Source organism: Macaca nemestrina, chromosome 1 (assembly GCF_043159975.1).
Source record: "Macaca nemestrina isolate mMacNem1 chromosome 1, mMacNem.hap1, whole genome shotgun sequence".
In the NCBI taxonomy this organism is placed as follows: domain Eukaryota; kingdom Metazoa; phylum Chordata; class Mammalia; order Primates; family Cercopithecidae; genus Macaca; species Macaca nemestrina.
Window position 1 is genome coordinate 81,314,073 of NC_092125.1, and position 24,794 is coordinate 81,338,866.

The 24,794-nt window shown below is 37.0% G+C and overlaps 1 protein-coding gene across 16 annotated transcripts in view; it reads left to right on the forward strand.

Moving 5' to 3' along the window:
* Positions 1–24,794, forward strand: part of LOC105478099 (dispatched RND transporter family member 1) — a 212,086-nt gene that overhangs the window by 177,748 nt on the left and 9,544 nt on the right. For 14 of the 16 annotated variants that reach the window (XM_071081029.1, XM_071081053.1, XM_071081037.1 and 11 more), the window contains 5 exons: positions 8,821–8,850; positions 16,487–16,610; positions 17,382–17,509; positions 17,876–17,973; positions 20,774–20,871. In XM_071081029.1, the coding sequence (XP_070937130.1) occupies positions 8,821–8,850; positions 16,487–16,610; positions 17,382–17,509; positions 17,876–17,973; positions 20,774–20,871 (478 nt within the window). Of the gene's footprint in view, positions 1–5,345; positions 5,606–8,820; positions 8,851–16,486; positions 16,611–17,381; positions 17,510–17,875; positions 17,974–20,773; positions 20,872–24,794 lie in introns of all 16 variants that reach the window. The other 2 variants (XM_071081066.1, XM_011735101.2) reach the window with 1 other exon arrangement.

Genomic DNA, 24,794 nt, shown 5'->3' on the forward strand with positions numbered 1-24,794 from the left:
ACTCAAGAAACTTTAGCCGCTTCCTATTTCTGTTATCTACTTCAGTCTCTTGCTTCCCCTCAAACAACCCCCAATCCAGTAAGTTGTCATCCTCACTGTTCCTTCACAGTAAATCCTCACTGACTTTGCTTATAGGTGTTGTTGACACAAGGTTTGTTTCCTTTCCCTCTGCTTTCTGTTTCTCTATCTGAAACCTACTTCTGTCAAACCTTAATTCAAATTCTGTTTCTTAGGTCAAGTTTCAGGGGCTATTCTTTGGACTACTCTGGTCCAATATTATCTTCCTATTTCCCATTCACTTAATGTCTGTACTATACCTATATGTTGTAATTACTTTCTTGTATTATTCTCTAATTGTTTCTTGTCTGGAGGTCATATTTTCCTGGCAGATTGTCCAAGACAGTGGTTCAAGCTCTGACTGTGTAGTCTCTATTTCAAGACCTACTGAACCAGATCCCTGGGGAGGGGGTTGGCAATCTCTAGTTTTAGTTAGCTACCCAGGTGATTCCAGTGGTCATCAAATTACTTGGTGTCACTTAAACTGGCAGTGAATTAACTATAGATTGTATTAAATGTATTTTAAGTTTTGGGAAATGTATAATCTATGTTACTTCTTTTCATCTAAATTAGAGTTAGCCAGGATACCCCATTCTCCTCAAATTATGTAGAAGTGAGAAATTTTCAAATAAAATGTTTCTATCACATGTACATAAATGAATATATAAGCAGTTACCCTTTACAAAAATTCAGTTCACTTTTTAATTATACGACTAATTTATGAACATATGCTCATGAGGAATTCAAAAATACAAAATGAAAGTCATTCTTGATTCTTTTCCTAATCCTTTTCTTTCCTCTCTGGTAAACAGGCCTATTGATTTGCCAAGTTCCCTTCTGAGCTTCTAAAATACATTTACGAATTTTGTATTTAGTTTTCTTTTTTCATATGAATACAGTGTGAGTTGTTTTGAAACTTATTATTTTGTTTTAAAATTCTTTCCATATCAGTATATGTGTATGTATATGTTCGTGTATGAATGTGTATTCACATTGTGTAGTGCACCATTACATGGATGTGCCACCATTTATTTAAGAATCTTCTTATTAATAAGTGAACATTAAGGTTATTTAAGAATCTTCTTCTTAATAAGTGAACATTAAGGTTGCTCTCACTTATTTTCCTTATTGTAAGCCACACTTCAGTGGACATCGTTGCATATGCCCTCTTGTGCACAAGTGCCATTTGCTTTTGGTTAGGAAGCTCTTCCCATTTCTGTGTTCCTTTTCATTTTTAGTTTACAAGCAATACCTCATAGCCTGCATCAGTGTGCAGGTTTTCCTTTTCAGTGTGTGGCCAATAAAGCACAGGTTCAAGTCAAGATGTTTGGATTCTAGACCTGGCTCTGCCATAGACCCTTTACTCCTTTGTTTCATAAAGGTATTAAGTGGGATGACTTTTAGGTTTCTTACAGTTCTGACAGTCTCTTATTCTAATTAGGCTTATGGGTGTGACATCGATTTTTATGTTACATTCAGCTAGTAGCAAGAATCAGTTGATCTTGTTAAGTAAATCATAAAAGTGTACAGTGCTGACGAATAAAGGGACCTTATGCTTTACTCTAAATGAGTCCTTTGCATTACTCCTAACTGATGTTTGAATGCCATTTTTGGATGAAAAAATAATAGTGTGGTAGTAGTACCTGTTTTCTCTTGGATAATTCTCAACAGTTTGTAGAAAACTGTTACACACACCAGCTTATTTTAAAGTATTATCTCATTCTCACAAATCCTGAGTAATTAAAGGAATTGTTCAAGATCATCAAGATCATTCAACTAATAAGTTTCAGGGTCCAGACTTTAACTTCACATCTTTTGATTTCTAAGTTCACTGTTCTCTTAAAGAGAAAAAAGTATTTTTCTGATACTCAAAATGGTTATTCAATATATACTACATTTCTTTTTTTAATATTTATAAAGTGCATAGTATTTATAAGGCGCTCTTTAAATGTTAGTCTCGCCATTCCCAACCTTTGTCACATGCCTCCTAGTTTTTATATAGAAGCTGGCACTTTGTTCAGTTTTAACAATTCTAGACATCAAGATGACCAACACTTTTGAGTCAGCATCTCGTAAGCATTTAGGAAATGCATCACACAAGTAGTTGTGGTTTTTGTTATCCTTAAAATCACTTGACACAGACCATAAACATTTAGCTCTGGTGCATGAAAAATGGGTTAGAAGCCAAGCTTAGCTTGTCTGCAGGGTATCTGTTTCATCTTCATGATAGAACACAAGTGTGCCAGTGATGTTTCATGGAAATACTTAATATGAAGAATGGCTTTGTTTTTGTTGGGAATCTTTTAAAGAATACGCATTGAAGTGTGGATTTTTTTTATTTTCAAATACTTTCTTCCTAACCTACCAGTGCTGAACTGAAGTTACTACTTGCAGAATAGCCTCTCACAGAAAGAGAATATAGCACAATCCAATGTGACTTTTGAGGTTAAACTGTGCTACTTACAGCACTTTTTGCTTAAAAATTTTGTTACTACCATAAAGCTGAAAGTATGTTTTCTTCATGGTGCAATCTTGCCTCGCAGCAGCACTGACCTCCTGGGCTCAAGCAATCCTCCCTCCTCAGCCTCCTGAGTAGCTGGGACTACAGGTGCATGCCACCACACCAGCTAATTTTTTTTTTTATTATTTTTTATAGAGATAGGGTCTCACTATCAGGCCTAGGCTGGTCTTGAACTCCTCAAGCAGTCCTCCTCCTGGCCTCCCAAAGTACTGACATTTGCAGGCATGAGCTACCGCACCCGCCTGAGACTGTCCCTTTGTAAGTTGTGGTATTAATTCTGCAGTTATGTCTAGAAAGAATTCTCTAGACTGATGGGAAAGTTTTTGTATTTCAGTATTCTCATTTCCTTTACTCTACAAGCTCCCCTTCTCTTTCCAAAAATTATTAAAAGAAGGAAAAGTTGAGCAAAACAAAGAGATAGACGATTATAGGAGCTTTTCCACTTTTTTTCTGTTTCTTAACTTTACCCCTTTCACACTCCTTTTTTTCTATTACCTTTTTAAAAAATTTCCGTTGCCTCTATATCTACCCCTATTATCTTGATTACTCTGCTTGGTACCTCCCACTCTCCCTCCTTCTGAGAACTTTATAGTCTCATTAGTTGTCCTCTTGACCGATATATGTACACATACCGCAGTTCACTGGTCATCAGAGTACTATAGCCAAGGTTCTCAACTGCTGTTACAGTTCTCAAGTGTGAAGTGCCAAGGGCAATTTATTACTAATTATGAGTACCCCAGTTTGTACATGCTTTGCTTTTTAAAAAACAGATGTGAGCTTAGCCCTAAAATAATGTCACTGTCACTCACTTGCATACAGAAATGCTTTCTTGAGTGGGAGAGAAAGAATGACACTGCAGCTGATGGACTCTCTGGGGACCGAAGCTTACCTACACCACAGCCTGTGGGAGTGTGTGGTGGGACACGCAAATGTCATCTTTCCTTGGGCCTATTCCCTTCAGAAAAAAAAAAGGCTAAAAACCTAATCAAAGAAGAGGAAAATGTTCCCACTGAAGATTATTGTTGCTTATTTGGGTTTGTTTTTATTAAAAGGTGAATGTTGGAAAAAGATAGTTTCTCTCTCCGAGGTTAGATTTGTTTGTTTTTACTAGTTATTTATCAACACAAGACTGAAGTTAGGGTGAAAGTCATCCGCAGGTTTTATTAGGTAGATATTAAAAATAGCAAATCCAAAGGACTTTACAAATGGAGGAAGACTGCTTTTGATCTATGAAAGTATGTGGTAGACTCCCTTGCTAGCCTCCTTTCACAGGTGTTTCTGGTAAGAGACTGCGAAAGCAGAATTAAAGAAGGCAACACTGTAAATCAAACAGGTTTCATGTTTTACCTGTAGTGTGGTTTCGGTGTTTCCATCATCTGTTTGTCCTGTCCATTAGTATAGAAACTTCAGAGAGACCTAATGTTTTCCCAGGTTTCTTGGTGGTAACCTCAATTTTTCTTTTCCAACTGATGTTGACAATCTCTACTTACTGTCTCAAATTTAACATAAAGTGAAATCTTTACTCAAGCAGAAAGACTATGATGATCTTTAGTTGTTTCTCTCTAGGGAATAAATTAATCATAGATACATGAATTTCTATTTAGTTAAAAGAAAAAGTTAGTGGCAAAGAGAGGGTTTACATTTGTTACAACCCAAATGTCTATAGCAAAATACCATTTCTTTGCTCAGTACATGTTCCAGACTTATGGCTGTGAGGATAATTTTAGTTCTAAAGATAGCAAAATCTCGTAATTTCTCTTGGAAATTCAAGATGTACTTTTAAGGATGCATAAGTGAAACACGGGGAGTGAAAAATTAAGATTTTTGTAGACAAGTGATTTGCTTCCTTGTCCAGGGCCTTACTCTCTGGAAAAATACATTTGCTTTCATAGCTCATTAATAGTTTCATCACTGATGTTCAGATAGCATATTCTTTTTATTTATTTATTTATTTTTTGAGACAGAGTTTCGCTCTTGTTGCCCAGGCTGGAGTGCAATGGTGCGATCTCAGCTCACCGCAACCTCCACCTCCCAGGTTCGACTGATTCTCCTGCCTCAGCCTCCCGAGTAGTTGGGATTACATGTGTGTACCACCATGCCTGGCTAATTTTGTATTTTTAGTAGAGACAGGGTTTCTCCATGTTGGTCAGGCTGATCTTGAACTCCCAATCTCAGGTGATCTGCCCGCCCTGGCCTCCCAAAGTGCTGGGATTACAGGCGTGAGCCACCATGCCCAGTCAGCATATTATTTTAAAATCAATGTATAAGCCAGGCACAGTGGCTCATGCCTGTAATCCCAGCATTTTGGGAGCCTGGGCGAGAGGGTCACTTGAGCCCAGGAGTTTAAGACCAGCCTAGGCAGCATAGAGAGACCCCACATCTACAAATAAAAAATCTAAAAAATTAACTGGGTGTGGTGGCGCACAGCTGTGGTCCCAACTACTCAGGAGGTTGAGGTAGGAGGATTACTTGAGCCCAGGAAATGGAGACTGTAGTGAGCTGGCCCACTGCACTCCAGCCTGGGTGATAGAGCAAGACCTTGTCTCAAAAGAAAAGAATTTGAATTAAAAATTTTTTAAATAAAATCAACATATAGTTATAGTGATGGTCGCATAACTCATGAAAGTACTAAAAACCATGGAATTGTACACTTTAATTGGGTGAATTATATGGTATATGAATTATATCCCTATAAAACTCATATTGAAAAATCAATATGTAATTGTATTTGAAAATACAGGTTTTGGGGGTTTTTGGTCTTTTGTAGATTCACCAGAAAACTAAGCGTGCTTCGTGGCTTCTTCAGATGTGAACGTGTTCACTGAAAGCCCAGTCTGTGTAAAGCTGCTGAGCCCTCACCAGCTCACTGGAGTGGCCCTGCGCTCCGTTCCTCTCTGCACACTTGGATGGCCCTGGCCAGCTGAGTGCTGCAGGTCAGGAGGCTGCTCTCCTACAGCCACACACTTCTGCTCCCGGCATTTGACAAGTGTGCTTACCAAACCCATGCATGCCAGTTGGCTTGTTTTGGTAATTATGTCATCTGATTAAATTTTTTAGTTCACTTATATATAGATGCTAAAAGAAAAAGTTGTTTTCATGAAAAGAAAATTGTAGCCTTAGGAAAAAAAGGTTAATTGCTACAAAAAATGTATACTGTTGAATTAGGCACGGGAGAAAAAATTGCAAAAGATTTGGGAAAAAATCATCAAAATTTAGATGTATATTGTAGTCAGTATACCCAGGATACTCACAAGTATCCGAAGTCCTCAAAAACTCAGTCATAGACAATGTAGCAGTTCTATGGTTTATGTAAGAACAGATTGACATTTATGTTTAAGTTACTATTCGATATTTAAGGAATGTATGTAGAACTTCAAAAAATGTTTCTCTTTAATTAACCTTTCTGATTAACCAACAAACTAATGGTTCCTGCAGCATTGAACAGAGAGCCTATACTATAGGATACAGAGGCACAAAGAGAAACTTACAAAGTTTAGTAAAATGTTGAAAGAGTTTAGGATTGACAGATAGGAATGGGCTGATGTAACAAAGTGTGCATGTGTGTGTGTTTAAGAGAAAAAAAGAAACAAAATAAAATTTACCTCTGTTAATATTTATGTCCCTAGCTTCTTGCTTTTTTAATTCGTTGTCTACTGATTTCAAAGCTGTTGAGTATGAGAAAAGTAATGAAATATCCCCATTCATTAATCCAACACACACTGATCTGACATCCACTAAGGTCCATACATTATACTAGTTATGGAGATATGAATGCAAATAAGATATGGTTCCTTTTTATGTATCTAATGTATCTTTTTAGATTTTTAAAAATGAATTATCTTTACTGTATATATATAAAAAGAATCCATTTTTGGTGTCCTTTATAATGCTGTAAATATTCAGTCTCATCTTTTTTCTTAAAGTAACAAGTTCTCGGCCAGGCATAGTGGCTCAGGCCTGCAATCCCAGGACTTTGGGAGGCCCAGGCAGGTGGATCACCTGAGGCCAGGAGTTCGAGGCCAGCCTGGCCAACATGGTGAAACACCAGCTCTACTAAAAATGCAAAAATTAGCCGGGCATGGTGGCATGCGCCTGTAGTCTCAACTACCTAGGTGACTGAGGCAGCAGGATCACTGGAACCCGAGGGGAGATTGGAACCCGCAGAGAAGACTGGAACCCGCAGAGATTGTGCCACTGCACTCCAGCCTGGGCGACAGAGCAAGACTGTGTCTCAAAAACAAAACAAAACAAAACAAAAAGACGAGTTATCTTATGCTGTTCTTAGTGGAAACTCAGACTTTAAGTTCCACATCTGCCAAAAGAAAAGACAATTATTTTCTGTATAAGAGATTAATACTTTCTCTTTTCCCTATGGGCTTTTCTTGCTTGGTTTTACAGACAAATACTCACAGTACAGAGAACAGCAAATTAGGCATCAAGAGACTTGAGTTCTCACTACAGCTCCATTATTCAGACGCTGAGAGACCAAAGGCAAACTGAGGCCCATCTCTGAAAATGAGGCTACAGTGGAATTGGAATATATATTCCCTAAAATTATTTTCAGTGCTTGCAACTTCTGAGATTGTTCCATCTCCTTGGTTTTAATATTTTAATGGGCGTAGAATCCATAATGAGGGCATGTAAATGAAGCTTGAAATTTAGAACACATGCCTCTTTTGTTCAACAGTTTAATACAAAGTGCGTTCTAGAATGTTAGCTCTGTGTAGTTGGGAACCCTGTTTGTCTTGTTCATGGATATACTAGGAATTAGATAAATGTTTCTTTGTAAGAGTGCATACATGTATCTGAGTGAGAAACGTAAACAGAGAGAGAAAATAGGAAAGAGAACTTTAGATCTTCAAGAAATTCCAAGGTAGGGTTCCAACTACTGGAAGAGTAATAGCTTAAAATAGAAAGTTTGGAGGACAGGTTTTTACATTTTGTTTTGTTCCCTCCAAGTATGGTACAGTCTGGTGAAAGATTTCATTTTCAGAAAGAGTATGTGGCTAGGCAATTCAATTATTCAGTCAGCAAATATTTATATATCCTCAATAAATTAGTGTAGTGGTTCTTAAACTTTGGGTCACACAACCCCTTTCAGTTTCAAAAATTGTTGAGAATCTTCAAAGAGCTTTTGTTTATGTCTTATAGCTGTATGTACCATATCGGAATTGGAACTGACAAATATTAAATTATGAAACTCATTAAAATTAATAAGCCCATTACATGTTAACATAAATAACACTTTTTGTGAATAATAATTACATTTTTCAAAACAAAGAAGTTTAGCAAAGTAAGTATCATTGTTTTACATTTTTGCAAATCTTTTTGACACGTGGCTTACTAGAAGATAGCAGGATTCTCATATTTGTTCTGTAATCTATGGCAATATGCCATTTGGTTGAAATATATGAAGTATATGAAGAAAATCTGACTTTACACAGATCTATAGTTGGAAAAGGGAGGTCTCACAAACCCCGTGAAAGGGTCTCAGGAACTCCCATGTGTCTTTAGACCATGATGTGATAACCAGTGTACTTTTGTTTGTTCAACAAATTATTAAATGCTTTCCAGTAAATAGGAAAAAAATAATCTGATAGGAATACAGAGTTTGGAGGTTGAGACTGAATTTGGAGTTTCTTTAGCAAGCTCATCCTATATCTGAGAGGCAAGGTATAAAGGATAAGTGGGAATAATAAAACAGAGTATGGGAAAGAGCTGATTGGAAACACAAGCCCATATCTGTTGAAGTGGATTGCGAAGTTAGATATTAAGAAATTGAAAAATGGAGAAGCAACTGGTATCTTGAAGAGGGAATAGAATACCTAATATCCTATTTTTTTAAGTGTTAGGATCTTTGCTATGTAAGGAAGCAGCTTAGATTGGAGGCTTAGGGATGTGGATTCCTGTTATGAGAGAGAAGACTGAATCTGGTAGCTGTAGATCTCAGAGAAGAATATTATACAGTGTGACTATGATTCCATCAGGAGACGGTAATACGGAGTCTGGGAAGGTTCTGCCTCCTGAGTAGCCACTTGAGCTGTCTCTACTGGTATGTAAAGTAGCCAACATTCATCGTTTAAAATCTCTCAAATAGATTGCCTTTTTTTTTTTTTTTAATGCTTCCAGGATTCTTTGTAATAGAGATAACAAGTAAAATGTTCAATACATATGTAAAGCCTTTGTTTATGTTATGATGCTTTGTTTTTGATCATTTTTCCTTTGTTTTTTTTTTTTTCCAGACCATCCAGACCTTTCAAGTTGCCAAAAAGGTAAAGTAATCTGGGTAATCTTATTAAATAATAAACTTACCTGCATACTTTTTCCAGTCTAGTATTTTCTCCATATTTTGCTGTTCTTTTCACTTTCCTCATTCATATTTTTATGAAAGAGAAAGAAATTCCCATGAGTTGGCTGCTTGAGGAATTCCATATCTCCAAAAGTGGTTTTAGTGTTAAGGTAGATTTCTAACTGTATTAAATTCTGTTTGTGTCTAGGGCTAGGTGCAGTGGCTCATGCTTGTAATCCCAGCACTTTGGGAAGCCAAGGTGGGTGGATCACCTGAGGTCAGGAGTTTGAGACCATCCTGGCCAACATGGCAAAACCCCATCTCTACCAGAAACACAAAAATTAGCCAAGCATGGTGGCACGTGCCTTTAGTTCCAGCTACTCAGGAGGCTGAGGCAGGAGAATCACTTGAACCTGGGAGGTGGCAGTTGCAGTGAGCCAAGATTGTGCCACTGTACTCCAGCCTGGGGGACAGAGTGAGACTCTGTCTCAAAAAAAAAATTATATTTGTGTGTAAACATTTATATTTGTTTATTTTGCATTCCTTCCTTCTATGGATTGGCTTCTCAGTGGCTTACTTAGTGAGGAAAGAGATACTGTTCTGCCAACTACCAGGACTTGAATTCATGGCAATTTATTTCAGAGGGGTTGTCTTTCTTTTTAAAAATCTTGTTACCAATGGAAGTATTCCTTTATGTGGAAATGTTTAAGGCTTATCTTTCAACAGAGAAAATGTTAACAAGATAAGAGTTCCTTAAAAAAGCATTTTCTCATCAGATGTTCTTACACATTGTAATTCCAGATACAATGTCATTACACTTAAGAAATTCTAAGCGATCTTTGAAATTCAGTTGCCAAAGAAGCTCAGATGCTGATAACACTGATGCCTGCCTCAAGGGAGTTATCCTCTCTTTGAAGTGAAATTACTACATAAATATTAATTAGTAAACTATCCTTCTATTTTAAAAAAATATATTTTTTAAATTGTGGTAAAATATACATAATAGGCCAGGCGCAGTGGCTCACGCCTATAATCCCAGCACTTTGGGAGGCTGAGGCAGGTGGATCACTTGAGGTCAGGAGTTTAAGACCAGCCAAGGCAACATGGGGACACCTGTGTCTACAAAAAATTACAAAAAGTTAGCCAAGCATGATGGTTTGCACCTGTAGTCCCAGCTACTCAGAAGGCTGTGGTCAGAGGATCTCTTGAGCCTAGGAAGCAGAGTTTTTACTTAGCTGAAATACACCACTGCACTCAAGCCTGGGTGATAGAACCAGACCCTGTCTCGGAAAAAAAAAAATATATATATATATATATAGAGAGAGAGAGAGAGAGAGAGAGCGCACGCACATTCATATATATGTTATATATAACATAGGTTTATGTGTTATATTCAACAGGTTTATATGTTATATATAACAGGTTTATATGATAGTTAAAACATTGACATACTTTAAATGTTATAACATGTTTATATGTTATATGTGTTGTATATATAACATGTTTATATTTGTTGTATATATAACATATATGTTGTCTTTTAACCATTTGTAAGAGTACAGTTCTTTGGCATTATGTAATTCATATTGTTGTATAACCATCACCACCATCCATTTCCAGAACTTTTTTTCTCTTGTAAAACTGAAATTCTATATCCATTATACATGAACTCCCCATTTTCTCCTACCCCCGGGCCCTAGCAACCATCATTCTGCTTTCTGTCTCTATGGGTTTGACTGCTCTAAGTACCTCGTATGAGTCGAATCCTACAGTATTTGTCCTTTTGTGACTGGCTTATTTCACTTAGTATGATGTCTTCCAGGTTCATTCATGTTGTAGCATGTATTAGAATCTCCTTTTTTTAAGGCTGGAATAATATTCCATTGTATGTATATACCACATTTTGTTTAACAATTCGCTTTTCATTTTTGCAAAAAAACAAGAGAGAAAGAAAGAATAAGGGAAAGAGGTATGCAAGTAAATATGGCATATTAAGAAAACGAATTTCTACTTTTCTATAAATAGGGTTTTTCAAATGACTAAAAATTTTACTTTGAAAAAATTCATTTCTTTCTCTGTTATTAAATTGGTATTATTAAAACAAAGTTATAATTTCTTTTAAGTATATATGCATATAACTATAACTTCTCCAACAAAGCCTTTCCTGATTCCCCTTTCCCACCTTGGCTGGAACTTATTGCTTCCCTTATTGAATTCACAAAACATTTCATCTGTACGCCTCTAAAAAACACATATTTTTGGACAGGCACAGTGGCTTATGCCTATAATCCCACCACTTTGGGAGGCCGAGGTGGGCAGATCACGAGGTCAGGAGTTCGAGACCAACCTGGCCAACATGGTGAAACCCCCATCTCTGCTAAAAATACAAAAATTAGCTGGGTGTGGTGGTGGGTGCCTGGAATCCCAGCTACTCAGAGGCTGAGGTGGGAGAATTGCTTGAACCCGGGAGGTGGAACTTGCAGTGAGCCAATATCATGCCACTGCACTCTAGCCTGGGTGACAGAGCAAGACTCCATCTCAGGGGGGAAAGAAAAAAACAAAAAACACACACATATATATATTTTTTTAACCTGTCTTGTAGATATTCATGTGCCTGTCTTATTTTCTGTATTAGGCTGTAAATTCCCTGAGGGCAAGATCCAAGTCTGCCGTTTTTGTATTTCCAGAATGCCTTGCATCCTTACTGTTTAATGCTAAATGTTGGATGAATTTGTTACTTCACAAGAAAAAAAGAGTTATATATTCTTTTTTTTTTTTTAATTTTCTCAAACTTCAATCACTCTTCCCACTAAGTTGATAGTTGATGCCACTGGAAAAGTTATGACTTAATAACATTTTGAAATGTCTATCTTTAAGGGACAAGAGGAATAAGAAAGAGCTATTAAGGGAAACAGAAAGGAATAAACCAAAAGGGAAAGGATTTTTAGGAAGAAAGAGGTAGCTAACAGTGTTAAATTCTGCTCAGGTCAAGGAAGATCAAAACCAATAACAGTTAGTTGACTTGGGCAGTTCAGAAGAGTCATGAGAGCAAAAGCCAGGCTGTAAGGGGTTAAAGATCCGGTGGTTGGTGACGAAAAGGAAGCCTCTGGTGTGGGGACTGACTTACACCATCTGAAACATGGCTTTCTGCTCAGAGGAAAGAGAAGAAAGAAGAGTGTTTTGAGAAAGGCAGCAAAGAGCAAGGAAAAAAAAAAAATCTTTGTAAGCTAAGAGGAAAATTTATTATGGGGGAATGTTATAATATAAATGACCCACTTAAAATTGGCCCCTATTTTAATGTCACTTGAGCATAAGTTGGCTCTATAAGATACTTCGTTTATTTGTTTTAACAGTTATTTCTGATCTGTTTCCAGAGTAAACCCAATAATAAGGTGACTGAAAATCTCTGACTATGTTTGAGGGGCTTCCACTGAGTAGCAGTGAAAACTCCAGCATGGCCATAACACCCTGGACCAGAATGCCAGGCAGCCTGCCTGCTAACTCAGATCCACGGTTCACCTACGAACACGTTTCATTACCTCTGCTGCTTCTGTTTCTTCTTCTGTAAAAGGAGAACGAGCCCTTCAGATCTGTCTCCTATTTGAGACTTAACCTATTGAGAAGATGATGTGAACTTGCATACCGCAGTGCCCTGTAAAGAGCTGTGGGCCCTAACCTCAGCAGCTAGTGCAGCAGTAGGGCCTCCGGGAAAACGGTCTTTCACTGGAAAATGACTACCTGCTGTAAGCCAGGTGTTACAGAGGTGGGCCGCATTTACAGTTATATTGTGGTGTCTAAAGATTTTCAATATTAGAGCAGGTGGATGAAAGACAAGTATTATTTGATATGCAGAAGAATACATGATAGTTAAAAGAATGGTTCCTTTGAAAATTCTTCTACTGCACATGTGGTCCACTTTTCAAAGAGAATAATGCACAGGATATGGAGATATATATATGTGTGTGTGTGTGTGTATATATATATAAAACATCATCAAATATATATATATTTGTGAGATTTATAGGCCATTTTTAATTTCCTTTACTTCTCCAATTTTCCTACTTTACTGGATTTTTATCTTCATATTACAACCATTGTCTGGATTTCATATTGCGCATGCAACTCTGTTTCCCATGTGGTACCCACAGCTATACTGTATCTTTGCACAGATAGCAGGAGGAGTAGAATTAGCCTCAGCAATTTTGTGGTGTTGAGGAGAAATACTTGTTTGAGTAAAATTTACTCAGAATGGTTGGGCTTTCCCCCGTGGTGTGTTACATACTCAGGATGGTGATCCCATTACTTAAATGTGAAGTTGTCTCTAGGAAAGGTTAGCGTGGGAAACATCGGGCGTGTAAGGAAGTGGAATTATAGTAAGCAAGGTTAAACGTGTTTGGAAGAAATGTGCTGAAATCACTAATGCCATAAAGTTTCCATATGTAGTCAGTGCACGTATATGGTATGTAGCAGTGCTGTAAAATCAAAACCAAATGTTTTCAAAGGGAAGAAAAGCAGTTATTGAATGGGGCTTTTAAGGTTGTTATACATGTGTGTGCAGATTTTCAAGAACACAAAATAAAAAATCATTATATGGGTAAATTAAACCACAGTATGAATACTAAGCAATTTGGGGCCTATTGCCCTCTATTGATAACATTAGTAGGTAAAAATGCATAACTTCTGATTCATTTGAGAGAAAATGAATCCATTTAAAATAAAGGGTAATGAATAATTGTATAAGCCTGGGGCCATTTTCATTTCACAGGGCTGATATTTTAATGGTCTAAAATGTAAAGGACTCTTTTTAAGTCTAAAGCAATGAATGTAGTCTCAAATGTGCTATTGAGACAGAGGACTTTATGGCTTCAAAACTAGTTACTTTCATCTTAGTTTGCATTTGGTGGAGGAGGAAATAAAGTAAGGAGAATGTTTTTGCACAGGGTGTGTCCTAGAAGTGTGAAAGCTTCTAGCCACTTGGTGTTTACATTTGAACAACCACAATCAGCTTATTGTCACTTATATGTTTTTATTATATTCAGAATTATTCTAAAAGGTTATTCTGTCTTATCTAGCATCACTTTTCCTGAATGAGTTTTTAAATCCAAAATTTGCAGTCTAGTGAATAATGTTCAAACTTAGAACCCATATGACTTTGCATAGAGAAATTAACTATAAGTAGGGCTAGGAATGTTTAATTGTAAGTTTTGGGAAGCATTTGTGCCAAGTGTAGTTATTTGTAATGTTCCTAGTTACTCTTGTGTCTGAAGAAAGAAATGACAGCCCAGAGATTAAAAGGCCTGACACTAGAACCAGACTATCTAGGTTCCTAGTTTTGTGACATTGAGTAAGTTCTATAACTTGTCTGTGCCTTAGTTTCATCTCCAAGGGTTGTTGTGAGAATTGAACAAGATGATAATTTATGTAAAGCATAAGAGCAACTGGTATTCTGAATAAGGGCGAGCTTGTATTTATTTATTTATTTTTATAAGATTTCTCCTTTCCTTTCTTTCTTTCATTTTCCTTCCTTCCTTTATTGCTTTCTTTCTTTCTTTCTTTCTTTTTTTTTTTTTGACAGAGTGTTGCTCACTCAGGCTGGAGTGCACTGATGTGATCTCTGCTCACTGCAGCCTCCGCCTCCTGGGTTCAAGTAATTCTCCTGCCTTAGCTTCCCAAGTAGCTGGGACTACAGGCGTGTGCCACCACGCCTGTATTTTTTGTTTTGTTTTGTTTTGTTTTGGTATTTTTGTAGAGCCAGGATTTCACCATGTTGGCCAGGCTGGTCTCAAACTCCTGATCTCAGGTGATCTGACTGCCTCAGCCTCCCAAAGTGTTGGGATTGCAGGCCACATATAAAGCCACTGCATCTGGCCTTATAAGACTACTTTAAAAGAGCAGCAGTGAAAAGTGCCTGTGCACATGCTCCCTTAAAGCATAATTACGCTGTATTTTAATAACCTTACTAGAATTATAATTTGAAGCAAATATCCCCACAAAGCCAGATCAATAAAGACATCAGATTATAAAAATTGGCAGTCTATTCTTAGAGACATATAGTAGCTTTTTTTTTCAGACTGACATTTAGAGCCACCAGAATTATTTGTAACTACTAGCATGATTTTGAAGAAATAACTCAAAAATATATGAGTAAGAATCCTATTTCAAATGAGCCAGAAATAGCCATTGTAGCAGCCAAATGAGCTAACATTGCTGAGAATTTGAGAGTAGTGGTCCACAAGTTAAATATTTTGTCTTGCTTTTCTTCTAATAAAGATTCAAGAAACCAGAAGTTTGCAGGATGCATTTTGAATTTTAGAAAAAGTTCAGTTTAGTCAGCTGCTATTGGGTACTTAGCTCATATCAAGACTTGGAAGTGTCAAAATAATAACGTGTGATCCAGGACCTCATGGAAGGAATACAGAAACAGATCTTTCAATTTGAGGTAACAAATGCGGGTGTGGGAAGCACATCTGGAAGAAAGGGCCCGGTGGTAGGATTTGGTAATAGAGACAGTTCCCCACATGTGGGAAGAGACTAAAGCCAGATTGTAGTAGCTGGAGAGTACAAGCACCAGGTGTTTGTTCATTTAGTCAGTAGATACTGATCACCTTCCACCGATAGTACACTAAATGAATCCGACAAGAATTTCTGCCCTCATGGAACTCACATATCTAGTCGATATGTTCACTGTAGTTTTAGCTAGAAGGAAAGTTACAGGTTTGTGGGAAATGTTTAGTTTGTTTTTGTTTGTTCATTTGTTTGTTTGTTTGTTTTTTGAGACAGAATCTCACTCTGTCACCCAGGCTGGAGTGCAGTGGCACGATCTCGGCTCACTGCAACCTCCGCCTCCTGGGTTCAAACGATTCTTGTGCCTCAGCCTCCCGAGTAGCTAGGACTACAGGTGTGCGCCACCATGCCCGGCTAATTGTTTGTATTTTTAGTAGAGACAGGGTTTCACAATGTTAGTCAGAATGGTCTCGAACTCCTGACCTTGTGATCCGCCTGCCTCGGCCTCCCAAAGTGCTGGGATTACAGGTGTGAGCCATCGCGCCCAGCCCTCAATTTGGTTATTTTTAAGATTAGAACTATATGAACCTGTTTATAGATTGAGTTCTTCTTTAAGAACTGTGAGAGTAAAGGTGTGGAGAAAGGGAATAACTAGAGCAACAAAAGTTCTGGAAGACACTGCATAGAGAATGGATCCTCTGTTAAAATTTATTTTCTTTCCACTAATGAAGTGTGTATTTTATATCTTTTACAGGCATAGATGTAGATATAAAATGTTATTTGTCATATACGAACATTATTCTGACTCTCAGTAGCCTGTGGCATAAAGTGCTACTTGATCACAAAAATGAGGGGAGAATGATCTTGTAACTTTCTACTACAATTACATACAAATACTTATAACCCCATTAGATATTGTATTGATAAATACCTGTATTTGGTCTACAATATGAGGATTTAATGAATTGCTCTCTTAGGTACCAAAAATATTTCTGCAAAGGGCCTTCTTTGTGCCTTCTTTGTGTTTCTGTAGTTAGGCAGCCCTGATAGCTGACACTTCTTTGTGTTTTGTAGTTATGCAGCCCTGATAGCTGACACTTCTTTGTGTTTTGTAGTTACGCAGCCCTGATAGCTGACTGGCCAGTGGTGGTCTTGGGCATGTGCACCATGTTCATCGTGGTCTGTGCCTTGGTTGGAGTATTAGTGCCAGAGCTTCCTGACTTCTCCGATCCATTGCTGGTGAGTAGCATTTATGTTTTCTTTAGCCTAAAATCATCTTCAAATATTGTGTATTTTAATACATGTTGCCTTATGTTATTTAGTAACCCATTTCTTTAAAAACCTTCTCAAGCAACAATTCTCTTTCTGAAAAGTAAAGACATTACTTTATCTGTATTATCAGGTTGTTAAAAGATCAAGGAACTTGCTTACCCTCAAAAATCTGGAAGGTTTGCTTCTTGGTCCCCATGTTTAAGCTAAAAAGCAATAAATTGGAGAATCTGCCTTCTATAAAATTATTCTCATAAAGTCTTTAACACTGTCTCTGTTTTCTCCCAAAGAAGTTAAAGGAATTTCAGTATTACTAACAGATAGCGGAGTCTGTTTTTAAGTAAATGTTTCTCTGGAGTGGAATTATGAGGAAAATATGATCAAGGATAATGAAGCACTCTTGTAAAAATACTAACGATGTGTAACATGATTTAATTTTATCATAATTTTTATAAGATAAAAATAAGTATTTACTAAATGCTTAGGCATGAGTTGAAAAGATAAACTTTCCTTAGACATGTATCATACCAAAGAATCAAACTGTTTTGTCACAGCAAATAGGTGATGATTATCATGTCAAGGCATCTTGTTTTAATGCAGTCACCTCTGGAGTAGCTGTGAGGAGCTATATTTTCTGTCGAAAGCTATACATTACTTTGACATTGCTCTCCCAAGCTTTCATTGTAACTATACTTAGCCTGAAATGAAATACACTAACGAGCACTTGTAATTTTGCCTTAGGGTTTTGAACCAAGAGGAACAGCAATAGGCCAGAGACTGGTCACATGGAATAATATGGTGAAAAATACAGGATACAAAGCAACATTAGCAAATTATCCCTTTAAATATGCAGATGAACAAGCCAAAAGGTAATCAATTATTTATTTTTATATAACTTTTAGATAAAACATTGCTTAATGAATTCCTCTTAAAATACTGCCTGAACAAAAAATTTAAATGTAAAATGTGTGGCTCAAAATCTTTGCCACTGAATTTGTTTAGCTTGTCATTGTGTTTGAAGATTTTGTTGTAGTAGGATGAAAAGGTGAGATTTTCTTTTTTTTTTTTCTTTTTTAGAAGTGAGAAAATTAATGTTGATTGCTTCTTTTAATCCTTTCAACTTAATATCAAGAACTAAGCAGGTCATGGCTTTGAGGAAGTACTGTTTCCAGTATGCTTATCAGCCTTGAAATAGCGAGAACTTTATTGAAGATCAAATTGTCATTCCATTTCAGCCATCGGGATGATAGATGGTCAGATGATCATTATGAAAGAGAGAAAAGAGAAGTTGACTGGAACTTCCACAAGGACAGCTTTTTCTGCGACGTTCCAAGTGAGTGGCATCGTAGATGAACACACGCTCAGCGGTTTGCTGGCATTTAAAATTGAACATGATCACAGTCTAGACTGATAGTCGTGTGTGGCTAGTCACACAGCTTCACTGTTGCTGTTGAACCTAAAGAAATTTTGGCTAATTAACTTTTTCTTTTATTTCTCTAGTTTAGTCAACTACTAGTCTGAGTTTATTATATTATTAAAATTAATGAAAAAAGTAATGATTGAGTTTTCTTATTTTAAGGAAGATATAAATCTAATGAAATTCTCGACCTCGCCCAACATTTGAAGTCTTTTTAAACATTCCTTGTACTGTTTATTTCTAGATCAAATACAGGTACATATTTTTGGATTGAACCTTGAAATAATCTGTTGAATTATTTAAAAATCAGTTAAAGTTTTGATTCATTCTAAAATGAATCAGAAAATGACTTAAAGTTCTGATTCATTCAAAAAGCAGTACTGTATTAAGAGCCGTCAGTGTGCTGCCTCATCACTAGGCAGTAGAGGTAGAGAGGTGAAAACAATAAAGTCTAGAGGTTCAAAGTTTGAATACTTCGGGCCTGTCATATAATACAAGTGAATAAAGCTAGCTAGGTATGACAAGAGAAGTGATGGTGATTGTGGAACACTAAGGAACATCTGCCCTGTCTAAAGAAATCAGCTGCTACTTAGCTGCGACAAAAGATGGGGTTCTAGAAATGAGGACCCAAATGTTGCAAGAACTTGCCAGAGGTCAAAAATCCAGATTTTTTTTTTTTTTTTTTTTTTTTTTTTTTGAGATGGAGTTTTGCTCTTGTTGCCCAGGCTGGAGTACAATGGCGTGATCTCAGCTCACCGCAACCTCTGCCTCCCAGGTTCAAGTGATTCTCCTGCCTCAGCCTTCCCAAGTAGCTGGGATAACAGGCATGCGCCGCCATGCCTGGCTAATTTTATATTTTTAGTAGAGATGGGGTTTCTCCTTGTTGGTTAGGCTGCTCTCAAACTCCCGAACTCAGGTGATCCTGCTGCCTCGACTTCCCAAAGTGCTGGGATTGCAGGCATGAGCCACCGCACCTGGCCAAAAATCCAGATTTGAATGTGGAATCATCAGATCTCTAAATGTTGGCAACAAATTCACTACCCAAAATTTGCTGTAACATGGAGTCAGCCTGATCACTCTGCAGCTGCCAGGGAAGAAGGAAGGCACAGCCTAGAGGACATGAATATAAGTATGTAAGCCATTGATTAGCCATAGTGATTAGGATTGAGGAACTGTGGATAGTGTAATTTCTAATTAAGTAAATATTAACATTAAAGCTCTTTTGATTTCAGCTTTTGCTGTTGTTATTGAAAATCCCTCTTAAATGTATGTTTTCCTGTCTTATTAGAACACTTAAGAGAACACTAGATGACTTGATTGGATCATTGATGTTTCTGGAGCTTACCAAGTCTCAGGATCTTTATTTTGATCTCTTACTCTGTATAGTAATAGATAGTGGGAGATTAGGCAGAATCTTATACTGATCCCAGGAAGCAATACGTGTTTCCTTTTCTGTCTCTTCTCTTAAAAAACGTTAGGAAGTTGAACTCTGGTTACTTGCATGTTCTGGCTGGTTTATTTCTCTCAATCAAAGTGTTACTATATATTATTGCTTAACCAACATCTGTTAGTTATGATCTTAACCAGGAAAAACATTACATGTCAATAGTCAATGCTAAATATTGTCTTATAAGTAGATTCTGCCTTGACTAAAGCCATTACCAACTCTGTGTAAATGAAATGTTTCAGTTTCCACCAGGCTGATTTTGCTCTCCAAAATTAGTCAACATAAGATGATAGCCAAAACTTCATGATCATAGATAAAACCTTTTCTAATAAAGCTTTACTCATAAATTTACCAGCTGATTTGTTAGCACAATTAGGCATTTTAACTAACATAAAATTAATCTTCTTTGTTTTATGTGGTTCATATTTTTTAATATGTGGTTCATGTTGTTTCTGTTCTAAGGATACAGAAACAATATTGTTGGGCATCTGTTATCATCTCATTTAATTCTCACAGCTATTTGAGATAGATATTGCTGTCTGCATTTTACAAATGAGGAACCAAGGCTCAGAGAAGTTGTTAGTTGCCTAAGGTCACATAGCTAGTAAATGACAGGACCTGGTTATATCCTAATCTGACTTTAAAGACCATGCATGCTCTTTCTGGTATATCATACAACCTCCCTTATTCAGAAACATATTTTTTGTTAATCTGATTGTCAAAATATTTTTTCTAGATTCTAGTATACCAGAGAGACCATGTACTCAACCGGAATATGGCCAGCATTCTGTACTTAGTTGACTCTTTTTAGTGATTTTAAATAGATCACCCACCATCTTTCCTCTCTAGTTAGCTGCCAGGGAGAACATCCCTATAATCCATTCTTGGTATTCCCTAGTGCATCTTTTTTTATTATGGTGATGTGTTGTGAAATTAAAAGGGATATATTCAATTAGTTTCCTATTGTAAATTCCTATGGATTTTTCTTCCTATAGTCTGACCAAAAATAGATTTGCTATATATTTCATACAATTTTAAGATGTAGTGAGTAGACAAAGGCTTTGCGCTAAGACAATATTATGGCATTGCTTTTTTTGTTTGTTTCTTTTAACATTTTCTCCTGGAATTTATCAAAGGAAAGAATTTCCTGCTGCTAATGAATTGTCCATGTGGTTTCCCAGTTTGAGTTATTTCCGAATCCTGAGTCTTATGAAATAAATGAATAATTTATAAACCTTTTTCTTTCCTTTTTTTTTTTCATATCACCAGGTGACCGATATTCCAGAGTGGTATTTACTTCATCTGGAGGGGAGACATTATGGAATTTACCTGCAATTAAATCGATGTGCAATGTAGATAATTCCAGGGTATGTAAAATAAAACTAAAATCACCTTAGCATAAATAAGGTTGTATTATTGAAACTCCTTTTACTGCTGACCCTGGTGTCTGATCAGATGAAAGTACTTAAGAGGCTTACCTACTGAGGAGTAAACTCCAGCAGGCCAGCTTTGCATTCTCTCAGATCCCAGGATCAAAGTGTCCGTGTTTCCTTCTCTAACTTTAAAACATACCATCTTCCTTTTTCTTTCCCATTCATGGTCTCTGGCTGTTGATGGTGTTTTCTGTTCTTTCACAGAATATTTCTTTTCAGTATAATATTTAAGACTGCTTTTCTTCTTTTGTTGTATTTTTGATTTCCTAACCTAGTTTCATCGGTCCCTATTTCCCGCCCTGAGGCAATTGTCAGCATCTTAATTGTGCAATGAAATGTCTGCCTCTCTGGCAATCACTGGGTCATTGGGGCCAGTGACCTCAAAGGGAAATTTAGGGAGCAGGCTGGGAAAGGGGACATCAAAGAGCATAAATACAGTATCTATGTAAATGGCCAGAGTAATCCAATCCAGACTGCCCTGAATGCTAAACACCTTGTTGCTTTGGGAGACACCAGAATGCAAGACGACAGGCGCTTTGTCTCTCAGTCTTCTCTAGAGCCAAAAACATGTCAGCATCAGAAAATGTAGTGAGCTTCTGGGTTTGGAAGAGCTGTCAATTTCATATGTTCAGAGACAGTTTCTCTAAATAGCAGCTGCTATCTGATGTCACTAATGAACTTGTCCAAGCAAAGCAACTGGCATAAAAGGAACACTTTGTGTTCCCACATAACTCTAAAATGTAAAATAACTGGTTAGTTAAAAATCGAATCATGTGCCCTGCTGAGAGCTAGCCTGACAACCTGATGCAATCACCTGTTCTATCAACAGGGAAATGTCTTAATGAAATAGGCGGTAGAAAGGAAAGAAGAGATCACCCAAACCAGCAGTCTCATCGTGCTAATATGAGTACCTTCTAAGAAATACATATCTTAACCAGGTAACCTAGTTAGTTGGTCCCAGATCTCCCAGATTTACCCCATCCTTCATTCTAAGAGGCTGTACATTTTGAAAATGACTTTCCAATCGACTGAGGTATTGGGATTTTCTGTCAGTGCCATCTTCCTTTCACATAGACAAAACCACAAAAGATCTATAAACAGACCAAAGTTTCTTAATTGGTGATCAATCTTTATTTGTGATATTTTCTTCTACAGCTATCAGTTCCTTATTTGAAGGCTATGAACCTATTTCTCCTTGTCATGCATTAGGATACTTCTTATACAGAAAGTTAACTCTAAAGTTGTAAATGTGTAGTGATATTTACTATGTGCAAGATTTTATGCTGGGTACTTGTACATCATTCACAATGGATCTATGACCTTGGAATTTATAATGTGTTTTACACGGATGATAAATTAAGCTTAGAGAAGCTAAGCCAGTCTGGTTACTTTATAATCACACCTTGGATGAGTGCAGTTCATTAACTTCTATCCCTTCTTGTCCTCATTCTTCTACCTTTGGTTGATCTTCAGACCTTCCCTTTCCTGAAGACTCTGAAGTGATTGAATTCACTCAGTTAATTAATAGCTGATATTTAGTGCGTATTTATCATGTGCCAGGAAGTGTTCTAAATACTTTAACACATTATTTCATTTAATCCCGATGACAGTGTTATGAATTAAATACTAAATAGCCCATTTTTTAGTTGAGGAAAGTTCACATCTGTGGTCGGGCACTTCCAGGATTGGAACCCAGCCAAGTTGAACTCCAGAGTCTGCCTTTACCCACCCTGCTTTATGCTTCTAGTGAGGAAGATATCGCCCCCATTTTGTTTCCTTATACAGTGCCATTTCCCACAGAAATGAAGCTTAAAAAGTCACTGTGGTCCGGAATAAGTATCCTTTTTTTTCTTAAAGAATTTATTCTAGCAATTTATTCCATGAGTGCATGTTAGACTCTGAGACTCAAAAGCCAGTAAGCAATAGTATGCCATGATGGGTTTCATAAATAAAGGTAGTATATTATTTCATCTCTCTCTCTCTCTCTCTCTCTCTATATATATATATATGTATATGTATATATGTATATATTTGTATATATATATTTGTAACTACCTCAACATGATTTATGTAGATCGATGGATGATAAAAATCGTCATGTTGAGGTAGTTTACAGAAAAGCATATGCAAAGGACAGGATACATAAGTTGAATGAATTACATGAAGGGAAAACAATGGGAGGAAAATAATAAAGCTAAGATGAGATTCATAATAATGCACACCCCACAATCTTGTACATTTGCTCATGGGAGCTGCAAACTTATCTCTAACTTCCCAGCAGCCAGAGCAAAAAGAATTTCACAATCAGTAACAAAAGTCCTAAAAATAGGGTAACAAATTTGTTTTTTAGAAGCCCAGCTTTTCCTCCTGCTAAGACAGGAGGAGACAGTTCCCCTATAGTCTTCATAAAAGAAGTGTGATGCTGTATACAAAATTGTTAACAGCATGCTTAGAAGAGATACAATATTAAAGTTCAGCTGATTTGCAAAACATAGGTAGGCTGGTAGCAAGAAAACATATAGCGAAAGCATTTCTGTAAGAGATCAAAGCAATGGAGTCTAAGTATGTGGCTTTCTAATGGTTTAGCTTGTTGCATTTGCATAATTTAGACTATCTAAAGAATAGATGTACTCTGCTTGTCTAAGTCTGTCTTTCTACCGAGTTGATGATAAGGATTGGACAGCTGTGAGTTTAAGTTTGTAATCCCTGGCAAGAACAGGACAACTACATGTTTTTAGTACATACTTTGTAAGTCACCAACTAAGAGCATTATCTATATGCTTTGGCAGTTAATTAGGAAGAGAGTAGTATTGTGGTCCTCTTGTGAGAATTTGAAAACCAGACTCAAGACACATGTCAAAATGAATGGTTGGTATGGCCAATTATAAATCCATACCAACAAATGAATAAGTAGGTGATCAGAGCCCCAAAAGTCTACCTTAGAGAGTATGGTTATCATTTTAACTTGTTAAATACTATTTTTACCAGTTATAAACACCTTTGTATTCTAGTCTCAAACTCTATGAACCTGTAATAAACCTTCCTCATAGAGATGATATATTCATCTGCTATCTTAAATAATAACTATTGGTTAACAGTTCGGCTTTCAGATTATTACTGTACCTTTTTTTAGTCTCCCAGTTCAAGACACTGTTAGGATTTTTATTTGTTACAGTGGTTTGAGCCGAGTTGTCCTAAGACTACTTGGCAGTTGTTCCTCTCCCCCAGCCCCCAGATCCTGGTTGTTATATGGAAGCACTTGATTATTAACAACTCTGAAGTTAAATGGGGCACAACCAAGTGGTAGCAAGCAGAAGACCTTAATTGTTGGGGGGTTGACTCCAGAAAACGTCTGGTAATTAGTATAACATCCCAGTGAGACCAGATGTTTCAACTGTCGCCTGCCTGTGTTTACAGCACATTTAGTTCAAACTCTAGATTTTCTTTAAATTACATGCCATTTATACTCATAATTCAGACAGCATTGGTTTCCAAAGTGAAGTGCTTCTGTTTCTGATCCTGTTTTCTACCTCCTAACAGAAATGCTTGTTTTCTTACACACTTTCAAAAGGAGCCTCAGTTGATTCCCCTACTCTTCTTCATTGCCTCTTTCTACCCTTTGACATCCTAAAGGACACACTCGTGTCATTAGTAACCAGAAGTGAGTCTCTGTAATTTTGACTGCTGGAAACCATTTACTTGTTCTGTAGTCTTTGTACAATGTAGAAGTTGGAGCTCTGAGGACTCAGCTTGTAAAGGGATTTGAAATTTGGTGTCAGAGACTGTTTACTAGGGTGACTTTTGTGAACAGCTGGAAAACCCCTGAAGCTTAGAAGATTCCAGAAACATGTTTTCCT